General features: G+C 34.3%; 1 protein-coding gene across 1 annotated transcript in view; it reads left to right on the top strand.

Annotated features, from left to right (window-relative positions):
- LOC131874011 (uncharacterized) overlaps nt 1-23,040 on the top strand; it is a 75,936-nt gene extending 52,896 nt beyond the window's left edge. The window contains exon 2 of the mRNA XM_059217213.1: nt 22,616-23,040. Coding sequence (XP_059073196.1) covers nt 22,616-23,040 — 425 coding nt within the window. The remainder of the gene's footprint in view (nt 1-22,615) is intronic.
- Nucleotides 23,041-23,365: the final 325 nt, after the last annotated feature.

The raw sequence follows: 23,365 nt of genomic DNA, 5'->3' as shown, positions 1-23,365 counted from the left end.
ACAATTTCATCTTCACTTAAGGTTCCTCCACAACATTTAATACCCAAAACAATTTCATTAACTCTTCCATAAAAGCAGAAATCCTTTCATCTTCTTCCATTTTCAGATTTTCATACCTGACCCAAAAGCTTTCAAGTTTTGCAATTTTGACTATGGAATCTCCTTCAATCAGTGTTTCCAAATGATCCCAAATAGATTTAGTAGTTGATCTATCTGATAATCCCATGATTTGTTGATCTGTTAATGCGCTCAAAAGTGCTTCTCTTGCTTTGCAATCATTTTCTTCATCTTTAGTCAAGTTAGGTGGATTAGGCTAGCTTTGAGTAGAAGCAGTATAGCCATTATTTGTAACATCCCAAATTTCCTTTCCAATGCAATTTAAATGTGTCTCCATTCTGATCTTCCATATGCCATAATTGGTTCCATCAAGTTCAGGACTATCCTTCCTGAAATAGTTAGTAGACATTGGATCTCCTCAAGCTATTAAACTTCTATAAAAGAGGACTAGGCTCTGATACCAATTGTTAGGTCCCAAAGACAACAGAGAGGGGGGGTGAATCAATTGTCAAATAAATTCAAAACAAAAACAACTTAACCAACTTACTGCTTAATACCGGTGAACCAGTCTTTTATACCGGTGGACAGTTTTATCAGATAATTGAATTATCGGTAAAGATTAATGCATGAAACAAAAAGACTTAGTCATCCACAACACTTTACACCAATATTTGTACATGGAAACCCTGTAAGGGGAAAGACCATGGTGGGAAACCTTACCCACAATCAGATGATACTACTGCAGATAGTAAGTGTATACAAATGGGGTCTGCACATGCAGAAAGGCCAAGCATCTAGAACTCACTACTCAAACACAAAATAGGAGTCACATTGACTACAATTGGATGGTTAAATCCAATAAGGATGTACTACTCAAAATAGCATCTTCATATGCTAGATTCAGTACCGGTGTAGTTCTGATATACTTTCACAAAAACCTTGCTTCACCTTCAAATGATGTCTGTGTGTATAGCTCTTCTTAATCTCGCATATACCTTCACACAATTCTTCTTTGCATTCCACATTCGATCTTACAAATAAGATCTTACATTTATATCATAACCTAGGACCAATTTTAGTAGGTCAGCTCTAAGAGATATTACAATAAAATCAATTTACAAATAAAATAATGCCCGATCCAATGATCGATTCAACATGTTGGCTTAATGCTTTTACAACAATAATAAGTCATCTCCATAGCATGCCATACTGATCTGGAAAAGATAAACCTACTGTTGTATAACCTGGACCTATTTGCCGGTAACAAAAAATATGCAAATACGAATATGTTAATAAATGATTTTCCAAGACAAAGTGTCCAAACGATGTCTTCAACATAACCAAGTGTTTTCCATGCCATTCCAAGTGCCAGTGATCATTATATCTTGCTAGTGTACCAGATACTGGTGACTGTACATAAGTCATTTGCTTGTCGATGAATGTTGTTGATTCTCCAAAGTGCCAAAGTTGATAAGGTTTAGTAGGTGTTGACATCAATGACAAAACCATACCAAAATACCAACAATAGTAAATTGGTGCCTTCAATTTATGGTAGTAATGGAGATTTGAAATCAGTTTCTGATTGGACCAGCGAATTTGATTTGACTCTGGAGCAAGAAGAAATAATCAAGCATATATATGAACAAGTTGATGTTGATTTCCTTAATGATAAGCTTGATTCATTGTTCAAGGTTGAGATTGACCATGCAAAGTTTGTTGTTGAGGCCAGGGCTATTACAGATGCCAGATGAACAGATTCAGTTGCAAAGTTGGAAGAGGTAAAGGCATTTAGTTGGCCAACAGACAAAGAGGTGGACAGGTGGCAAGCCATGCTAAAGCAAAAGAAGAAATGTCAGGTCGCTACCCAAGATTCCTCATAGTAATTCTAAGCTTGTTGAATCCTCATCTTATAAAAGGATTCCAAGATTAATTTGAGAGGGATGGCCACTTTTTCTTTTTTGATCAGTAGAGAGGGATGGCCAGTTGGCCACTTTTATTGATGTTGAAAACTCTGATTTGGTTATAATAGTTCAACTATTCAAGAATTTGATAAGTGCATAGCTGAATCACATTTTGAATTTACTTTTTGATATCTTTATGAATATAATATCAATATCATTTGCAATTTGAGATCTTCACATAATTGTCTTTGTGTTGAATTTATGTTTTCACTGTGAATTGAATGTTCAAGGGTTTTTCAGTTTACGTATGAATCTGGGTTGTGTATGTAAAGGCATATTCATTCTTATTTATCTGCAAATGAATCTTATTGAAGTTTATTATTAGGTTGTCTTTGAATTGTAAGTGACTCTATGCCCTAGGATAAGGAATTGGTATGTTGTCTTGATGTTGACTTGGTGAAGTGACCTTCCAATTATAATAGTTGATACATTGTGGGTGAATATATTTTCTTGTTTGCCTTTGATTATGAAATTGTGATTTGTCTATAACATCTATCATGGAATTGGATCCTCAAAAGATATTCCCTTTAATTGAGTTGCATGCATGTTTTACTAATTATGTTGTATTCCTATCTATTGTGGTGTTTGATACTTTCATTCTTAATACTCTTATGATTTTATATGCTATGGATGTTTATGTAATATATATGGAGGTATTCTATGACTATCATGTACATGTTTTCCCTCCTCCATAAACTTGGCATTTACTCATACCTATAATCCGCCCACCAATTACAATGAGGTGAATCCTTAATATGATTCCAGACTAATAGAAATTTTGCATTCCTGGGCATAATAAGAAGCATTAAATGAAAAATTACATACACCATAACAATGCAACAAATGAAAAAATTTAAAACTCATGATTTTGATCATTTGATAGAGAGAGAATTATACACCGAAGAGAAATAGATTAGAATTTATCTTCTATTGAATAAAATTACTACTTCCATCAACCGTCACAAAATAAATTTATATATAACTCCTTCAAGAACCTGCACAAAGCTTGACACTAAATGTTTTTAATTTTCTCTATAAATGACTATACAACTTGCTCCCTTCACCTAGAGTCTATAATCACTACTGGAACTAGAAAAGGAACCGCAATGACTATACAACTTGCAAAACTGCTTGAGCCATGCCATTATCACCCTGATGCCTTCAGATGGAATATGAGATGTTATGTTATGTTCAACAGATTATTTCCAAATAGAGGAGGAAGCCTTCATGCCCAGGAACAGAGAAAATGGAAAGAGGAGCTTGAGCCTTCATGCCCACGATCAGGGAAAGTGGAAAGAGGAGCTTTAGGGTAAATGTAATATGTTGGGGAGGAGTTGCAGCTTCCATGTCATCACAAAGATGACTTTCTGCCACTCCCCACCCAAACAAATCCTTCTTTCATTCCTTTGCGGGCTCCTTAGATTCAAACCCCCTACCATCCTGTGGTAGAGTAGAAGAAGAGGATGTGCCATGCTTGGCCTTTCTTGATAAGAAAAGGCTTTCACACCTCCTCTGGAAATCCTTCTCACTTTCATAGCCCCTCTGACAATAAACAAACTCACATAGGAGAAAACAAAAAATACCCATCTGGTATCACAGAGCACGCAACAACTCCATGCACGATCCTACTCAAACATCATCTAAGAAAATGAAAAAGGTCTCTTTTCTCTTCTACCAATTAAGTCACTACTCTATTGTATTTATAAGGTTTTAACACTTCATTTGGTGATGCTCATTCACGTGAAAAATCATCATTTTGGTGTTTTTCAACATGACTGTAGACTCTAGAAGTCATGCCTATCAAATCCACTCCATCCTGCTAAGGCTCATCTATTGTGAACGATTTTGTTCTGATTTTATACCTCCTTGATTGGACAAATTCTTCTTTAGAATCCCTGACAACAAGCAACCTGAGCTCTGATTTCTCAGAGAAATCCGTGATCTCCCATCTCTAACTCGAAAGTTGTCCAATCCTTTTATGCCTCTGAAACTGTCATCCTCGCTTGTCTAATCAACCTCGACTTAGGAGAAACCTTCAAACTAGTCCCTCAGGAATGAGTCGGCATCCAAGCCTTCAAAATTCCTCGTACATATTAGCTTGCCACCACAGTTGTCACTAGCTCTCATGTTTGTTTAATGTTAGCATTTTTAGGTTGTGAGCTAGCAGCCAGATAGTTTGTGGTTAAGTTTTATGGTTATCACCAGCTCGCAAGGTCAAATGTATGAAGACGTGATCAAGTTGCGAGCTGGCAACAAGTTGGTTTGGGTTTACATCGCAAGGTCTCTAGATTTTTGGGTGTTAGCGTTTTATGTTACCGAGTTGGAGATTGTTAATGAAATTGCTTTGGTCGCGAGGTCTCAAGTTGGTCTGATGTCATACATTATAGCCACGAGAGTAAGCGAGTAACTCATTTCATACAATTGTCGCTAGCTCTCATGTTTGTTTAATGTTAGCATTTTTAGGTCGCGAGCTAGCTACTAGACAATTTGTGGTTAAGTTTTATGGTTATTCGCTATCTCGTGAAGTTAAATGTCTGAAGACCTGATCAAGCTGCGAGCTTGCGAGTGAAGTGCTAGCGGTTAAGAGATAAATAGTTTTATGTTGGCGAGTACGCGATAAGGGTTAAAGTTACCACTATCTCCAAGTCATTGCGGTGACGAGGACTTAACATTTTGTGGTCGAGAATTGGCGAGTGGTAGTTCAATTTCCCTCAGTCTCTAGATCTCAAGGTTATGAAGGCTTAGCATATTTAGCTTGTGAGTTAGAGATAGAGTCATAAGAGCTTGTTGCTAGGTCGCGAGATTTTCTAATGGGCAGTCTTTCAGGCAGAGAGTTGACGACTATGTGCCACGTGTTTTAATGACTTAATATCTTGAAATCACCAATATATTTTTTTTATAGTTTGAAAATAGCTTGAAATCATCAATATTTTATTTTGATGGTTTGAAAATAGGTTGAAATCGCCAATATTTTTTTTAATGGTTTGAAAATAGGTTGAAATCGCCAATATTTTTTTTAATGGTTTGAAAATAAGTTGAAATCGCCAATGCAAATATTTTTCTGGTTTTAAAAACATTACAATTCGCCCATGCAAATATTTTTTTGGTTTTAAAAACATTACAATTCGCGAGGATTTTTCACAAACTTTGAGTGATCACAGCTAATTCGCCAATGGTGATTATTATTTTTTCTCCGTAAATCGCAAAAATTCATCAGTAAAATTAAAAATCTCCTCAGGAATTATACAGCTTTCGCCAGGATTTTATACCTTGTCCAAGGGGGGGGTTTCTTAAAGTTTTCCCTAACGGAGAGACCTGAATATAACATACTCACTCATTTTTTTTAGTTATACATTTTGATTGATAAATTTTTTTTAAAAACTCACTAATAATTTTTCTTTTTTATATTTCTATAATCTTGTGGTGTTATCATAGATTGAGTTGGCCTAGTGTTGAGAACTTGTGCTCTTGGAAAATAGGTCATAAGCTCAAATCCCATTGGGGTAAGGTATGCATGCCTCATATGTAGCATAGTTAGGTGCCTCCTAATAAAATATTATTTCTTTCTTTCTTTCTTTTTACATAGTGTGATCCAAAACGTTGGTCTACAAAAATTCTCACACAATCTAATCAAAAATAATTTCTAAATTATCACATAATCCAATCATAAAATAATCTTTCTTTCTTTCTTTTCACATAGTGTGATACAAAATGTTGGTTTACAAAAATTATCACACAATCTAATCAAAAAATAATTTCTAAATTATCACATAATCTGATCATAAAATCCATCGAAACAAGAATTTTCTCATCATTAATACAAAACAACTACATGTGAGAATATTAGTACAAAACAATTGCATTCTCTTTATTTATAAAAGTTGTTGAAACAAAAAATATTCTCAGAATTAATACAAAACAACTATAGGTCAGAGTATTAATACAAAATAGCTACATATCATCTTCATTTGTTATGTTTAATACAAGCAACTACATATCAGATTATTGATACAAAACAATTATATACTCTTTCTTTCTTTTCACATAGTGTGATCCAAAACGTTAATTTAAAAAAAAATCCCATAAAATCTAATCATAAAGCAATTTCTTTCTTTTCACATAGTGTGACACAAAATGTTCATTTACAAAAATTCTCACACAATCTAATCATAAAACAATGATAAAAACTCATGATAACAAGTTCTTTTCAATCATCTAAACATGTAAGATCATGAAAAGTTCCTAAGAAAGTGTTTCAAATTTGCAATATGAGAGGGACCAACCAAAGCCCCACCATAACAGTCGTTGAAACAAGAATTTTCTCACAATTAATACAGAACAACTACATGCAAGAGTATTAATACAAAATAGTTGTATCCTCTTTATTTATAAAAGTTGTTGAAATATAAATTTTCTGATAATTAATAAAAAAACAACTACATGTCAAAATATTAATACAAAATACTTGTATCCTCCTTATTTGTTATGCATTTAATATAAAAAAACTACATGTTAGAGTAAATTAATACAAATCAATTGTATCCTCTTTCTTTCTTTTCATATAGTGTGATCCAAAATGTTGAATCACAAAAATTATCACACAATCTAATCGAAAAACAATGATAAACAGTCATGATAACAATTTCTTTCCAATCATCTAAATGTGTAAGATGTGACAGGTTCCTAAAACAACGTTTCAAATTTGCAATGAGAGGGACCAACCAAAGCCCCACCATAAAAGTCGTCGAAACAAGTATTTTCTCATTATTAATACAAAACAACTACATGCCAGAGTATTAATACAAAATAATTGTATCCTCTTTATTTATAAAAGCTATCAAAACAAGAATTTTTACTTAATTAATACAAAACAACTACACGTCAGAATATTAATACAAAACAGTTGTGTCCTCTTTATTTATAAATGTTGTTGAAACAAGAATTTTCTCATAATTAATACAAAACAACTACATATCAAAGTATTAATACAAAAAAATTGTATCCTCTTTATTTATTACACATTTAATACATGTTAGAGTATTAATACAAAATAGATGTATCATCTTTCTTTCTTTTCACATTGTGTAATCCAAAACGTTGATTTATCAAAATTCTCACACATTCTAATCTTAAAAAAATGATAAACACTCATGATTAGAAGTTCTTTCGAATATCTAAACATGTAAGATTGTGGTAGGTTCCAAAGAAAGTGTTTCATTTGCAATATGAGAGTGACCAACTAAATTCCCACCACAAAAGTTGTTGAAACAAGAATTTTCTCGTAATTAATATAAAACAACTATCTGTCAAAGTATTAATACAAAACAATTGTATCCTCTTTATTTATAAAAGATGTCGAAACAAGATTTTTCTCATAATTAATACAAAACATCTATATGTCGGAGTATTAATACAAAATAATTGCATCCTCTTTATTTGTTAAACAATTAATACAAAGCAACTACATATGAGAGTATTAATTCAAAATTGTTGTATCCTTTTTCTTTCTTTTCACATAGTGTGATCCAAAATATTGATGTACAAAATTTCCCACACAATCTAACTAGAAAACAATTTCTTTCTTTCTTTCTTTTCACATTGTGTGGTCCAAAACATTGATTTACAAAAATTATCACACAATCTAATCAGTAAACAATGATAAACACATGTGATAACAAGTTCTTTCCAATCATCTAAATGTGTAAGATCGTAACAAGTTCGTGAGAAAGTGTTTCAAATTCGATATGAGAGGGGCCAACAAAAGCCCTACCATAAAAGTTGTCAAAGCGAGAACTTTCTCATAATTAATACAAAACAACTGCATGCCAAAGTATTAATACAAAACAACTTTGTATCCTCTTTATTTATAAAAGTTGTTGAAACAAGAATTTTCTCATAATTAATACAAAACAACAACATGTGAGAGTATTAATACAAAATAGTTGTATCCTCTTTATTTGTTACGCATTTAATACAAAACAACTACATGTTAGAGTATTAATACAACTCAATTGTATCCCATTTCTTTCTTTTCATATAGTGTGATTGAAAACGTTGATTTAAAAAAAAAATCACACAATCTAATTAGTAAACAATGATAAACACTTATGATAACAATTTTTTTCAAATCATCTAAACATATAAGATCGTGACAGGCTCCAAAAATGTTTGAAATTTGCAATATGAGAGAGACCAACCCACGCCCCACCATAAAAACCGTTGAAACAAAGAACTTTTCATAATTAATACAAAACAACTACATGCCACCATATTAATACAAAACAGTTGTATCCTCTTTATTTTGTTACTCATTTAATCTAATTTGCCTAATTTATTTGTTCTTGTGTGCCAACTTTTGAATGACAATGACATGATAAAAAGTGTGTCCCTTTTGATTCTATAAATGCCCATATAGATAAGTTACTCCATCTTCTCCCTACAAAAGCTCAGCCATTTGACCTAATTGGCAACGCCTCATTCACACAGTGCATTCCAACCAGTTCTTTTGCTTTCAAGGTTTTCTTCTCATTATAACTATAGTTACAGGAATGCCGTATATGCTCAGATAATGTGACATCTTAAAGTTTTTTAAATGAAGTTATACATCAAAGGTCTATCATGCGTATATTTCATGTCAAAGTCGTCGTTGTGTATTTATAGATAGATAGATATGCATACTCACATGACGTTCAAGAAAATAATAATTGAGTTTAAATATAGCAGACTTTCCATTTGGCTATTGATGGGGATTTTGTCTGGATCAGATTGAAAGTGGAGTGGGCCTGGGTGGAACAGTCTAAACAAGCTTTCTAAGGGATAGATCAACACTGACGGTAGGTAGCTACGTGATTTTTTATGGCATAGTCAATAAATTTGACAAATGTGTATTCTATGTCTTGATAGACAGCACGAATCAATGTTAAGTGTCAAATTTCTTCAACCTCACAATAAAATATTATTCAATTATTCTTAAATATACTTTAAAACTAAAGTTATTTATATGAAGAAGACAAACATGAAAAAAGAGAATCGACAGAGGTATATTGATAAAGGCTAGGGAAATATCATTCTTGAAGCATGGATGGATGAACTCATCATCAATGAATGAGTGATGAGAAGCTAGTTATTAAGAGTGGATAATCTCTCCTTCACTTTGGGCTTGACTAAACTCAAGAGAGTATTTTTAAAGGTATTCTTGCTACATTTAATCAGAACTAAAGATAGACAAATAGATAAACTTGCAATAGTATCCAATGTTGGACCAAAATTTTAAAATTTATCACTACACCAAGGAATAATCTAGTGCACATATAGCCTCTATTGAGCTAATGAAAACATGTAAGACATGGTTCTCTAAGGATAACAACTCTTGAAGCTCATTGGAGATGTTTTTCTACAAATAAGATTGAATCGTGAAATGCACACCAGCTAACTTCCTACTCCTATTTTGTTGGTTACTGTTACCTTTCATTTTAAGTAAATGGAGTATCATTATTTTCACATTTGTAATGTTACATTGGGTTACAAAGTTGTAGTTTACAAAAACAAGAACGGAGACAACAAAAAAGATATTATATCAACCACTATACACATGCTTAATAATGCATCTTCAAACTTTAAATATGAGGATATATGTAATATAGAAATAATCGTTACAAATGCAATGACTTAGAATTTTGCAACATTCATCAAATCTATATTACAATCACATGAGCAAATCTAGTCAAAATAACTATAGCTTAGAATGTTGTTATAATTTCTCATGTAGGAGTCTTGGATTCAAGATCTATAAATGACCAAGTAGACATTTAGTTACAAATATCTACTACATATTAGCTACCTCTTTGTCATATACATTGAAGTGAGTTTGTTAATAAGTGATTGCACTTATAAGATGTAAAACCCTTAAGATGCTTAAGACTTGTAGTAACATGGAAATTGAGAAATGATTGACCACCACTTTGAGCATGTGCACCAAGATGGAGCACAAAAATGTGGCCAAATGCCCCAACAAAGCTAAAAATGAGCAAAACATGTACATGTTTTGAATGAATTCAAATACCACATACATGTTATTCTAAATCATGTTTTTTTAATAAGAGAAACATGTGTGTTCTATTCTAAATAAGAATAACATGCACGTGTATTTCTTATGTAAAATTGTAAAAAAAACACCATCATTTCTTCATGCCCACGCCCTACATTTTGATTAGTCAAATTCTCACTCTAAACTTTTCAAAACATTTTAATCTGGTTAGATGATACACAACTTGTCATCACGATTCCGGATTGTAGAAGAGATAAGTTGTCTATCTTTGTCTATTAGATTTTAAAATTTGTTTGCATTTAAAAAAATGAATTGCTTTTTTATCAATTTCATATTTTTTAAAAAATATTTGATAGCCGCTCATGTAAACCGTGAACCCCAATAAAAATTTGAATGATGAAATTCCCAAGGAAAACCCTAGGATGCCTAACCATCAAACCCCTCCAACAAACCTTGGACAACTTGACAAGAAGATTTGTTAGAGCATCTAGAACAAAACAAAGTTGCTTTTTGAATTAGTTTCAAAATTGAGGGGTTCAACATCAAACCAACATCACCCATCCCTTTCCTCAACATTGGAAGAAACAATAATGAATGTTAACACACTTACTAATAAGATAAATCAATGGAAAACTTAGAGAGATTCATGCTATCAATATTATGCAATGGGATTGTCATAAAATGTATTGAAAAAAAAAAGATAAGCAAAGCACAAATATGAGTGATCTTTATAGATCCTAGAATCAATGAACTTCTTCCTCTGAATTCAAAGAGGATGCCAATACATTGGTGTATTCATTGTGCTATAAGAAATAATTTTTGGGATAGGTGGTGGATGGTATTTGACCAACCTCCTTGTAATAATTATGAGGTGTTGTTCTATTTTCTCAAAATAATATACTACAAGTTTATCCTTCATAAAATTCTCAATTATTTTGATATGAGGGATTTTCAAGGTAGAGGTGGAGGCTTTTCCCAACATAGACCTGGAGCTCGATGGGTAGATACTTGTCAACATCAAAGATCACTCGCACAAAAACTCGTTCATCATGTGATTGTTCGAGCAGTCGTCAAGGAGAGTATGGAGGTACAAAATCTCCATGGTGCAGTTTCTATCTTGATTGACACTATTGTGCATTATGATACACATTTATCCAAGCTTTTTGTCTTACATGATGATATAGCATCTTGACCATCCAACTCTAGTGCCCCTTGTTGCACATGTATGGATGTCATTGTTGTCATTGATGTCAAACTTGGTTAAATAGATGGATGTTGGTCCAGATAAGCTTTGTTAGATCTTGGTTATCGAGATGGATGTTGGTTCAAATATACTTTTGGTTGTTGCGAAATTATGTTTTATGTTGCAGATATTTTTTCGATGTTGGTTGTGCCATCTCATATTCAAGGTGGTCTAGAATGCTTTTGGTGCCCTTCAGACATGTTGCTAATTGCATTGCAGTTTAATGTATCATATTCTTTTGGTCTGGATATGTATTGAGATGTTAATTTGGGTCTCACGTTGGCTTGTGGAGATTTGCATGGAGTATTTTGCACTGGAAGTGGTTATGTGGCCGACTAGTTGATTATTTCTACACATTACACTTTGTAATGCCCTTTGGAGTATGTGTTAGCATGTGTGAATTCTTGGATCATTTGTGGAATGATTTATTGTGATATGTTTTGGTTCTCTCTTTCTCCTAGAGTGGACCGATCTAAGTATTTTAGGTCTGGGTAGCTTATTTTGTGTAATGTTGTTTATTCTATTTTGGTTGTCTCTCAATTAGGTTTTTGTTTTTGTATCTCATATGTAAGATCTGTGGATGGATGAATTGTATGTAGATGTGAAGTAAATTGTTTGAGAAGTGTATGCGAATTATTATGCAAGAAGATTTGAGTTTTTGGTGATGCAAAAGTCAGTTTAAGAAGAGCTTTAAAGGTGATATATTCTGCAAGATAGTGTGTTGTGACAATGGAGAATATAAAAAATGTTTGCCATGATGCTGGTCACTTGACTTAGTTATTCAAGGGTAATTTCATGATTAGGAGAATCCTTCTCAATTTCAATTCAACTATTTCATTCGTTGTCGATTGATAGTGAGTCCTTCGGCAACAATTTGTATCTTGTCTTGAAGAAGTGTTATTCAATTGGTGAAAATCCTCCTTGTATCTTGCCCAACATTGTGTGCCTTAGTTCTAGAAGTCCTTAAAGTGCTAGTTCTCCTTTGGTGTATGCCTAAAATATTTTAAACATTATTATTCGTATTGTGAGTTAGATTGTCATCATGGGTTTTCCCTATTTAGGTTTTCCATTTAAATATGTTGTTCATGTGTTGATGCTTGATGTTTATATGCTATTTCTAAGTAAGTTGATTAATAATTGTTTTTGAAGTTCTAGATTGATTCAACACCCCTCTCTCAGTTGTGTTGAGTGTTCAACACCCCTAGCTTTCACATATGCCCAAATTGTTGTAATGCATATGCTTTGCGAGATATAGCAATCAAGAGGGTGCATATGGTTTGACCTCCCATGTGTGTTCTCATTATCAGTGTCGATCTTATGGGAGTAGTAGGGGTCATCAAGGTGGCACATTAGATGATGTGGTATTGATAGATGATTTGATGAATGAGGTCTATTGTGGTCAAATGCGGGTGTGTTGATTTGAAATTATAAAATTTTATCTATTAAATAATTAAAATTTATAAATATAAATAGATTTTTAATGATATATTTTTTTAAATTGATACAAAAATTATGCATTTCAAGGTGTAGCACCATAGGGTGGTACATAATCAACCTTTCCTACAACAAATTGTACACCTACATGTCTGCATCAAAGGTATAATTTGCATAATATGTCAAAATAAAATAATACTTTGTATTAAATTTAATATTTAATATTTTAAAATATAACTTTTAATTGAATAGATGGGCTTCACACCACCATCTAATACATATGTTTAAATAATAGGTGGGAATCACATCTTAAATTAATATTTATAAGATATATTAGTATTATTGTATATCTATGTGGGATTTAATGGTTGATGATAGAGGATCAAATTTCATAGGTCCAACATGGTACCCTTTCAGTCATTTCATTTGCCCTAGACAATTATATTATATACTTTTTTGCACGTACATGTTTACAATTTTTTTATTGTATATGCATATATTTAAATTGTGATTAATAAAATTATATTTTAATATTATATGTTGATTTTATTTTACTCTTGTAGGATAGTCCAAGTATGGGTGAGATGCAATGTTTGCACTTTTCCACCTTTGGTGAGTGATCCACCTTTTGTGGTGTTGTCGAACACTATCACCTATCCACTTTTGGTAAGTTCCATTTGAGTTTAAGCCCTTCCATTGGCCCTAAAACCAATCTACGGCTACTGCTTCTACCAAACCTCAAAATGTGCCTACTACAGTTAATCCCTCTTGAAATGCTTAATCCAAGACCTCTTTGGGCCCCCTTGTTGGTGAAACCTTGGCTCGTAAAATGGTCTTTGTTGAAGAGGAGTCGGAGGATACAACCTCTTCTTGGTCTACTGGGTCTGATTGGGCCCTAGGTAATTTCGAGAGTAAAGAGATTAACCCCTAGTCCCCCCATTTCCCCTATGATTTGCCTAAATCCTCTCCTCATAGTGCTTTGTTTAAGGAGGAATAAATCCCCTATTTGTGGCTAAGCTTAAAGAACTGTGTGAGGGGTTAAGTAAACATGAATCGATTATCTGTTGGCTACTAGGTCAATTTGAGGTAGCAAAAAAGAAGATTGATAAACTCGAAGCTATCCTTGAAGTGGAGTCCAAATCATCAAGTTGGGAAGACGATGAGTATGAGCATAGTGCTTGGATGGAGGTTGGGAAGTTTAATGGGATGATCAAGAAATGGGAAGCGGTGGACAATTCCATTAAACAGATCACAGAGAAAATTTTGTACAACCATGGATAGGAGGTTCCCCAAAGAGGAAGTTTGGTCCATGTAGCAAGATCAAAACAACACAAAACAACACATGAGAGAGAGAGAATGCCAGATTAGGCATGGATCAATTCACTGATTCAAATACAACTACCAGAAATATTCGGTTTACATGTGGGCAACTGCCTTATTACAGAAATACATCCTTATGCATAAATCCCAAAGCAAACATTAGATTCAAGCTACAATCTACTATTCTATATCCTAAATATTGCATCTACTATGATCAAGTACATCATTAAATAGCATCTGGGAACATCAGGGTCGACCAACTGCCAAGAAAGATCACATTCCCCAAAGAAAGGAAAATGAAACGTGTAGATAGGTCGGCCAAAAGATGAGATGAAAATCCTCCAGAAATGAATCACCACGAAGCGCGGACCAACAAGAGGGTCAAACAGGCATCGACGATCATCTTACACATGATAAGTCAGCTCCACAAATCAACGAATTGCTTTGCAAGATCCAGGAACACCAACTAGCCATTAAGCTCAAGCATCCGGGGAAACAGAAAATTGTCAGCCAATCGGGACGCGACAACTTGCCGGAAAGAGATCCAAATGAAACACAGATCCAGACCAAGTAAGATGAACAAGATTGAAGTTCAAATCTAGCTCCGCAAGAGAAATGATCAACGCCAAGGCATTTGGTAACTCTCATAAACAAAACTGCTAAAAAGAATAAAGAAACTGAAAGGAAATATTTTTGGGTGATGCAAGATTGCCAAGAACCAGGGATGCTCCTGCATCAAAATTGGTCAAACAAAGAATGTGAATGACTTGGTCAAGATGGTGGAGGTTCTCCAGGGAAATCAGTAAGAAATGAGGTAGACTATGGTGAATATGTTTAACCAACACAAGGAAATCACAAAGAAGAACTTTGCTTCTCTCCATGGCATTCGAGATGAGATAGCAAGGATGAGGGCTAAGAAAGAAGACATCTTGATTTCCCATCTACAATGGGGTTAGAAGCGTGTGTTTCAAAGGTGAAAGAAATGTTGGACTCCCCGACTATTTCCTTCAAGAAAGATTCCTCCAAAAAACTCTCTATGCTAGATAAGGGTAAAGATATTTGTGTGGATAGGAAGTTGAAGTTCTCTCCCACCCGGTAAGCCATCGGTTCATGCTTTTGGTGGGAGGGTGTTTCTTTTTGTTGTTTTGTTGTGTCTAGTTGCGTTTGGTTATCGGTTTTAGTCTCTGGGTTTGTTAGTGTTTTGGTTTTTGTTGGTATTTTGGTTTTTGTTGGATTTGATTAGCAGCAGGTTTTTGTTTATGAGTTTTCACTCCCCCTCGGTCTCTGATTTTGTTGCCTCTCCTAATTTTAATCTTATTAGAACAAATTCTTTCCAATCATCTAAACATATAAGATCATGACGGGTTTTTAAGAAAGTGTTTCAAATTTGCAATATGAGAGGGACCAACCAAAACCCCACCATAAAAGCTGTAAAATAAAAGAACTTCCCCCCTAATTAATAAAAAAAAAACACACATTTTAAAGTATTCATATAGAACAGCTGTATCCTCTTTATTTGCCACCCATTTAATTTGGTTTGCCTGATATATTTGTTCTTCCATGCCAACTTTTAAGCGACAATGACTTGATAGAAAGCGTGTCCCTTTTGATTCTATAAATGCCCATAAAGAAGAAGCTCAGCCATTTGACCTAATTGTCAACAATTCATTCACACTGTGCGTTTAAATTAGAACGAAAGAGCTTATACCAATTTGCTCTATAGTTTTTTAAGGTTCTCTTCTCATCATAACTATAGTTACAAGAATGCTCACATGATTGCCCAGAGAATGTGACCTTTCTTTAAAAAAATTAAATGAAGTTATACGTCAAAGGTCTATTTGTAGGTTTCATGCCCAAGTTGTTGTTGTCTATTTATAGATAGATAGATATACATACTCACTTGACGTTCAACAAAAGAATTTTTGAGTCGATCTGGCCCTCCTCCTAGCCATTTCTTCATCTGGTTCAAACACGTTACCATTTATAATAGTAGACTTTCCATTGGGAATTAATGACAGTTTTTCCATTGGGAATTAATGACAGTTTTGTCTTGATCAGATTGGAACATTGAAGTAGGTTTAGACTGTGGACTCGGAGCGCAGTGCAAGAAATATAGAGTTTGTTTGGTAGATCAGGAAGAATTAGAGATTGGGCATATAGGTTTATGAGAAACTGGAAGTGGGTCTGGCTGGAGCAGATAAAAGAGACTAGTCTGAAGTAGAGTTTTAAGGGATAGATCAACACTGACATAGGGGCATAATCAGCAGTGGCATCTATTTAGATATCATGATGTACATTTGATCATATTTATTAATTCGTTGAAATTAAAAAAATATTTTGTGTATTTTTACTTTTTAATTAATAACATATTTTTCTAAATGAATATCAAGATAGTCATCTAAATCTTTTAGGACATAGTGAGGTACGATATCTATCTAAACATTGATGGTAGCCACATGAGCTTTTTTGGGGCATATAGTGAGGAACGATATCTATCTAAACACTGATGGTAGCCACATGAACTTTTTTAGGGCATAGTTAGCGGCAACATCTATCTAAATATAATGCACATTTTGACTGTATTTATTAATTAATTGAAAATAAAAAAATGATCTATTTTAATTTTTAATTGACATGCTTTCTAATTTTTAATTAGTGTGTGCGCTTATTTTCGTAATCGACACTGAAATTTCTAATAAACACCAATGGTAGCCACGTAAGCTTTTTAGGGTACAATTAGTAGTGACATCTATCCAAACATTAAGGTGTGCGTTTGATCAAATTTAATAATTAATTGAAAATAAAAAACATGTTATATTCTAAGTTTTGATTAATTAATAAATCTTAACAAATGTGTATTCTGATGTAAGATGATCCACAAATTTCTTTTAGCCCTACAACTAAATATTTTCCAACCACATTTATATACTTTAAAGCTAATGACAATGTATTGAGATAAACACAATAAATGTTGAAAGAGATTTTAGAGAAGAATAATGATAAAGGCAAACTTTATGTATAGGGGGCTTGTCCTAGACGCTGACACTTCAAGGGAAAATTATAGGTAGATATATTAGTGAGAGTCAAACACCCAATAGATGTAAATAATAGGTAAACCATAAGGATTTTTTTTAATGAGCAAACAAGTTTAGAGATTAATGATACATACAATGTCTTAAGAGGCTCATTAATCTTATTTGACCAAAAAAAAACTTAACATTCAATTAGGTCTTCGACTACTTACCTATATCCCAATCTTGACCTTCACAAAGAAATAATAATTAGTTTGTGGGAGCCTTACATGTTCGGATACCCATAAATTAGCAATAGCAAGAAACAAATAAAGTATTGTACATGTCAAAACAAAATGGTATAAAGGGAGCCTAAGGTGTAAGAATGTTGGCATTTGATCATTTGATCAACCAATAATATAATGTAATATGTGTTTGCTTGATGCAACCAGTATATGTTTGTTGTGCATAGAGATTAGATTTATGATTGATGACTATTTTGTATGTTGTCATTGATGGCAACTATGTTTCTTTGAGTAATCTAAGTCCTACAATTCAATCGGCTAGACTTAACCGGTAAAGCAGAGACAGTTTTATCAGAACCGGTAATTAGGACTTTAACCGGTAAAATGATTGACAGAGTCTCACACTGACAACTGGTACATGAAATCCATGAAGGATGAAGGAGTGTGGTTCTGTAGCAACGTTGATGACTATCAGATGAAGATATGTTCATGACCACATGAGCAGATTTGATCAGATGAATGAGATTTGATCAACAAGGCAGAGATCAAGAAACATAGTCAACTGGTAGTGATGAAAATCACTCAGATCGGTAAAACGACACAGAATTGGATTTTTTATGTTGGTGGCCGACATAACTAAAGCGTGCAATGCAAGATTGTCTATATGCATTGAACCTAGGGAATTGTAATAAGGTTCTAGCGGACCTTATGATAATTTTAATTGTGTGATGAGGTATGAAAAGATATATATATATATATACATGAGCTTGATAGTGTGATATGCAATGAGTAAATTTTGTATTTCTAATAATGCGAAGATTAGAGGAACTAAGAGATGGAATCTTTGTGATGTTGTAATGTTCTGAAGCGGATCTTATCAGACACAGAAGGTGTTATACTGAGATCATTTGTACTTGTTGTCTTCCTAACAGTTGTCGCAAGAAAATCCTCTTACAAGGTCACTCCTAACAGGGTGCAATCAGAGCCTAACAGTTCTGATCATTAAATCCTCCAACCAAGTGACACATTAGCTTGTGTTTGCAAATCCTAGTTACTTGGGTAGCTACTAATAGGGCTGGTCCTCACAGGCATTTTTGTAAAGCTCTTAACCTTACATAGACACTTCTAACAGGGTGTTCCCCTAACAGAGTGTTGTAGACCTTAACCAGTCAGATCTCTATACTACAGATAGTGGATCTTGTGGGTACTAACTCCCACTATGGTTTTTCCCTTTTGGGTTTTCCACATATAAACTCTTGTGTCATGTGGTTTATGCTTTGTGTGGTGATTGCATACTTGGTGTTTTTTCTTACATATCTATTGAGTTTTAAGTTAGTGAAATTGATATTTAGATTTGTATTATTTTTACTCACTGATTCACCCCTCCTCTCAGTGCCTTATAAGTTCATCAATTGGTATCAGAGCCTAACTTTCTTAAGGCTTAACCACTTGGAAGGGATCTCTAATCCTAAGGCAAATATGGGTGAAGGAATGAGCTATAGAGAGATGGCTAGACAACTGGCTGAAACCAAGGATGAGCTAGAAACCCTAAGAGGCAAGTATAAGACATCACTAGCTAAAAGGAAGGAACTGACCGAACAATTGTTGGAGATCTCTAACAGCAGCTCTTCAGATAAGACAAACTTTGATGCATTGGTTGAAGAAGTGGAGAAGTTGAATGGTGAGAAGACTAACCTGAGAAGAGAGTTGGAAGCACTTGCAATCCGGATGAGTGAGGAACTTGAAGATAGAAGAAAAGTTTGAGGATCAAAACTGAGATAAAGAGCATGAAATCTTTAAGATCAAGCAGGAGAATGCAGCTTTGTATGAACATTAGCATGAGGAGAAAGAAGAAAAAGAAGCATTATAGATAGATCTTGAAATGGCAATATCTCTTAGAGAGACTCTCATGAAAAGAAATGAAGGTCTTACAAAGGAACTTGTTGAGGCCAATGAGAAGCTTGATAAATTCAACAAGAGCTCCTCTATGCTGGATGAACAGATGCAATCTTAGAGGATGAAAGGTGATACATCTAGGTTAGGATACAACATATATGAGAAAGGTGAACCTTCTGGTACCAAGAGCGACATGCATAAAGGTAAAACTGCTCCTAAGGCTCGGAAACCTACCGGTAAGAAAGCCTACGAACCTGTTTTCTTTAACTATCATAAACCAGGACATACTAATGTTTGTAGAATAAGATCTAATGCTAATATTGGTTATAGGCCTAATACTAGATATGTGCCTAGGAGATTTGAAGGTTATTGTTATACATGCAACATGTATTGGCATAGACCAGTTGAATGCAAATATAGAGCAAACAATCCTGCACCTCACATGAATCCAAGACCTATTGGTGATTGGAGAAGGAATTACACTGACCGAAAGAACACAAATTGGCAAAGACCCTATGTTAACCGGTCTAGTCCTTATGAGATGGAAAAGAGATTCAATGTGACTTGTTCAATTTGCAACAATTTTGGACATGTGGCAATGAACTACAGAAGAAAAACAGGTAGAGGCAACTTAGGACCTTGGAGAGCATTTGGAATGGCATGCTATCATTGCAACAAACCGGGACACATTGCAAAGTTTTGCAAAACAAAGAAGAACCAATCGGTGAATCATCTTGTAGGCCAAAAAGGAAAGCAGAAGGTTGATATTGAAGAAACCAGAGCTGAGATGAATAAGACCTGGAAGAAGAAGAGTGATGACAAACCATCCGAGGAATCATATTCTTCACCTAATATGGAGAATCCATCTCTGGAAAACTAAGTTGTTTCTACAACTTGGGGTGAGCTTATTGTCAAATCTTGAGTTGAACCCCTGGATGATATTTTGTAAGTTAAATTTGCATATTCTGATCCATTTTGATGTTTTGATGTGTTTTTGGATCATAACCAATAAATATCATTGATTTTTTGCTACCGGTAATATGCTTTAGAGTTTGCTGAGGCGTTTTAGGGTTTTGTCAGTAAATGCATTTATTGCAGTAATTAAAGTGCAAATAAATAGAAACTTTTAAATTTTATCTGTCATTTTGCATCTTGAGAACTCTGTGAAGTGAGCAAAGCAGAGATAAGTTTGTGCTAGCAGCATTCAGATTATTTTCCAGCATCTGAGGCGACATAAGTGAAGTTTGATTCAGTGATCGAATATTGAAAGTTTTTTACAGTTGGAAACCCTAGCCCCAAGGCAGAAGAGGTATTTATTTGATAAATTCTACTCTTTGCTTGGTGATTTGCATATTGTAGTATGGATACTCTGCATCTAGTTGATATGACTAAGAGGGAAAGACCTAAATACAAACGACATCCATACAAGTCGGAGGAAACTGACCATGTCGATACCCTATCTGGTCTACTGAATGGTGTTTTGCATGTAGAGGATGTAAGATCCTTTTATCACTGCAAAATTGAAGATTTGAGAGTTATAGTTATTTATGAGCAAGACAGATCTCTATGTAATGAACACGGAAGATTGAAAGATCAATTCAGAAGCGTAGCCGATAAAGGTTTTCATCATGCGATCAATTTCATTGATGATTTTGATGATGAGTTGGTGAGATTTGTTTTGAGCCGCATTCATGATCAGTTCATGTGGTTGGACAGACCTCATAAAATTACTAAGGAAGCAATCCATGCTATAACCTAAGGATGATGTTGTGAAGTTAACTAGATGTAGATGGGATAAAAGAGCCATGACCGTGAATGAAATTAATGATCCTGCTATTAAATTTGCATCTATGGTGATTGGCTATAGAATTTTTTATTCAAGCAGAATGAATAGTATACCGACAATAGCTATTCACACTACCTACCAGATGATTAAGGATGATGTTGATTATGATCTCTATGAAGCAATAAGAAGCCAATTAGTGACAAATTTGGAAGCAGTCAAGAAAGACAAGAAACTGAGATTCAAGTTTGAAGAGCTTATCATGGGCTTATTCTTTTATTTCCAAAACTTTTTCCCTAGTATTGGTGATGTACAATGGATAACTGGGATACCTGCCCTATTGCAGATGAAGAACAACATTAGGATGTTGAAAAACAAGTTTGATGATATTTCATGAGGATATTTTAAGAAATTTCAGAAGGAAATGCATACTAGAGAACGCATACCAGAAGTGGTAGTCAATCAGTATGAGGATTTTATTTGTTTTATGGCTGACATAGATACATGCTTGATGGAAGTTGTTATTCCTAGGACCACATGGGTAATGCCCATGGGTTATGAAGTAGATAAAGATCTACTTGTTGCTTATGCTGATCATTTGTTAGCTCAACCTGTCGATACCATCGTTGAGAGGTTTGGAACCTACAAGGAGAAACTACTAAAAGTGCACTCTGAAGTACAAAAATCGATGATTGCAAAGAAAGTAAGAAAAGAGGTACAAGCATTTGCTGAGCAGACCAGATTCACAAAAGAATAGATAGTTGCAGCAAGAGAAAAATTTGAGGCTCAACAAGGTGGAACTTCCAGTGTACCAACAAGTACCCCCACCAGTAAGACCAGAGCAGCCAAAGCAACTAAGAAGAAGAAAGTAGAAGAAACTAAGGTGAAGCTTGTTGAATCCCAAAGAGGGAAACCCTCTAAAATACAATTCCAAAGGAAAGGTAAAAATGTTGAACCTCTTGTTGTGCTTACCTAAACCGGAAAAAGAAAGAAGGAGAAATATCACAAACCGGTGACAGATATTGAGGAAATAGAATCAGAAGAAGATAAGAGAGCACTAAGGCTAAGTGCTAAGAAGAAGAAGACAACTCAAAAAGGTAAAGTAGCTACAAAAATATTGACACTTGAAGATTCTTTCACTAGAATGATTAAGATTATTAAGGAGTATGGTATTTACAAAGGTTTAAACATACTATTTACTCATTTGTCTGACGTCAACAAAGGGAGATTGAAGATGCAGTCATCTTCAATATGAACAAGTTTAGTAGAGCCCTCATTGAGCTACAAGGGAAAATTCTAGACACTTTGTATAATATTATTGATGCAAGATGGCAAGCCGCCATTAGTCAAGATAAATAATTTATTGATTACACTCTTAAACACCTTCAACTGGAAGCCAATGAGGAAGACATAGAAGATGTACGAGTAAATTCAAAATCTTTTCGTAGATCCAAGAAAAGACTGACTAGAATGTTAATAGGTGATACTAAATCAGTCCAAAAGGAGACCGAAATTTTGATAAAGAAATCTTTAGGTCTCATCCCTGTAGAAGAAGAAAAAGTTGAAGAAGATTAGGATGATGCACCTGTTAAGTTAAAGGGAGAATATTTTCCTAAAGGTGTTAAGCCTACAGATTTTGAGCCGAATAATAAGTACTTGTATGATGACCCTGTTGATATTGAACCAATAGATATAACAGATGATGATACCGGTGATGTTGATAATATTGTTAACACTGCTGACAATGTAGATGTTTTTGAAGTTGATGAATGGATATTGGATACTCAGCAAGAACAGGTTGAGAACAAAGGTGAAGAGAACGAAGCAGACAAAAGCTCAACTAAGCAACCAGTGAATGCACAGTCAAGAGAGACTCAGACTACACCAATCAATGTAAGTGCAGTTGCAAATGTAAATATTACTACTGAGGATAATCAAAAGGATTCAAATGATAAGGAAGAGGAAGCATCGGTGAAAGAACAAACTGTTGAAAATCCACAACCGGTCAAAGACACAACTAAGGAAGAGGAGATTGAAAAATAAAAGAAAGCAGAGGAGGCACCGGCTACTAAACAAAGTGTGGATATGCATCCACCACCAGTAAAGGAACATCATGTTGAAAGTCAACTGTTGGTCACTACAACAACACAGAAGGAATAAATAGAGACAGGGAAAGAGAAACTAGAGAAGAAGTCAGAAGACAAAAAGGATGAAGAGAAGAAAACAAAGGCGAAGAAGAAAACCTTGATCAATGATGATGATGATGAGAACTCCATGAGTATTAAAGGTCCTATAGATATGGAAAATCTAAGTTATTCTAAAATAATGAAGATTTCTATTGCTATGCAATCCTGAGCACAAAAGAAGA

This window comes from Cryptomeria japonica, chromosome 3 (genome assembly GCF_030272615.1).
Source record: "Cryptomeria japonica chromosome 3, Sugi_1.0, whole genome shotgun sequence".
Taxonomy (NCBI): domain Eukaryota; kingdom Viridiplantae; phylum Streptophyta; class Pinopsida; order Cupressales; family Cupressaceae; genus Cryptomeria; species Cryptomeria japonica.
This window is presented reverse-complemented; position numbering and strand designations above follow the sequence as displayed.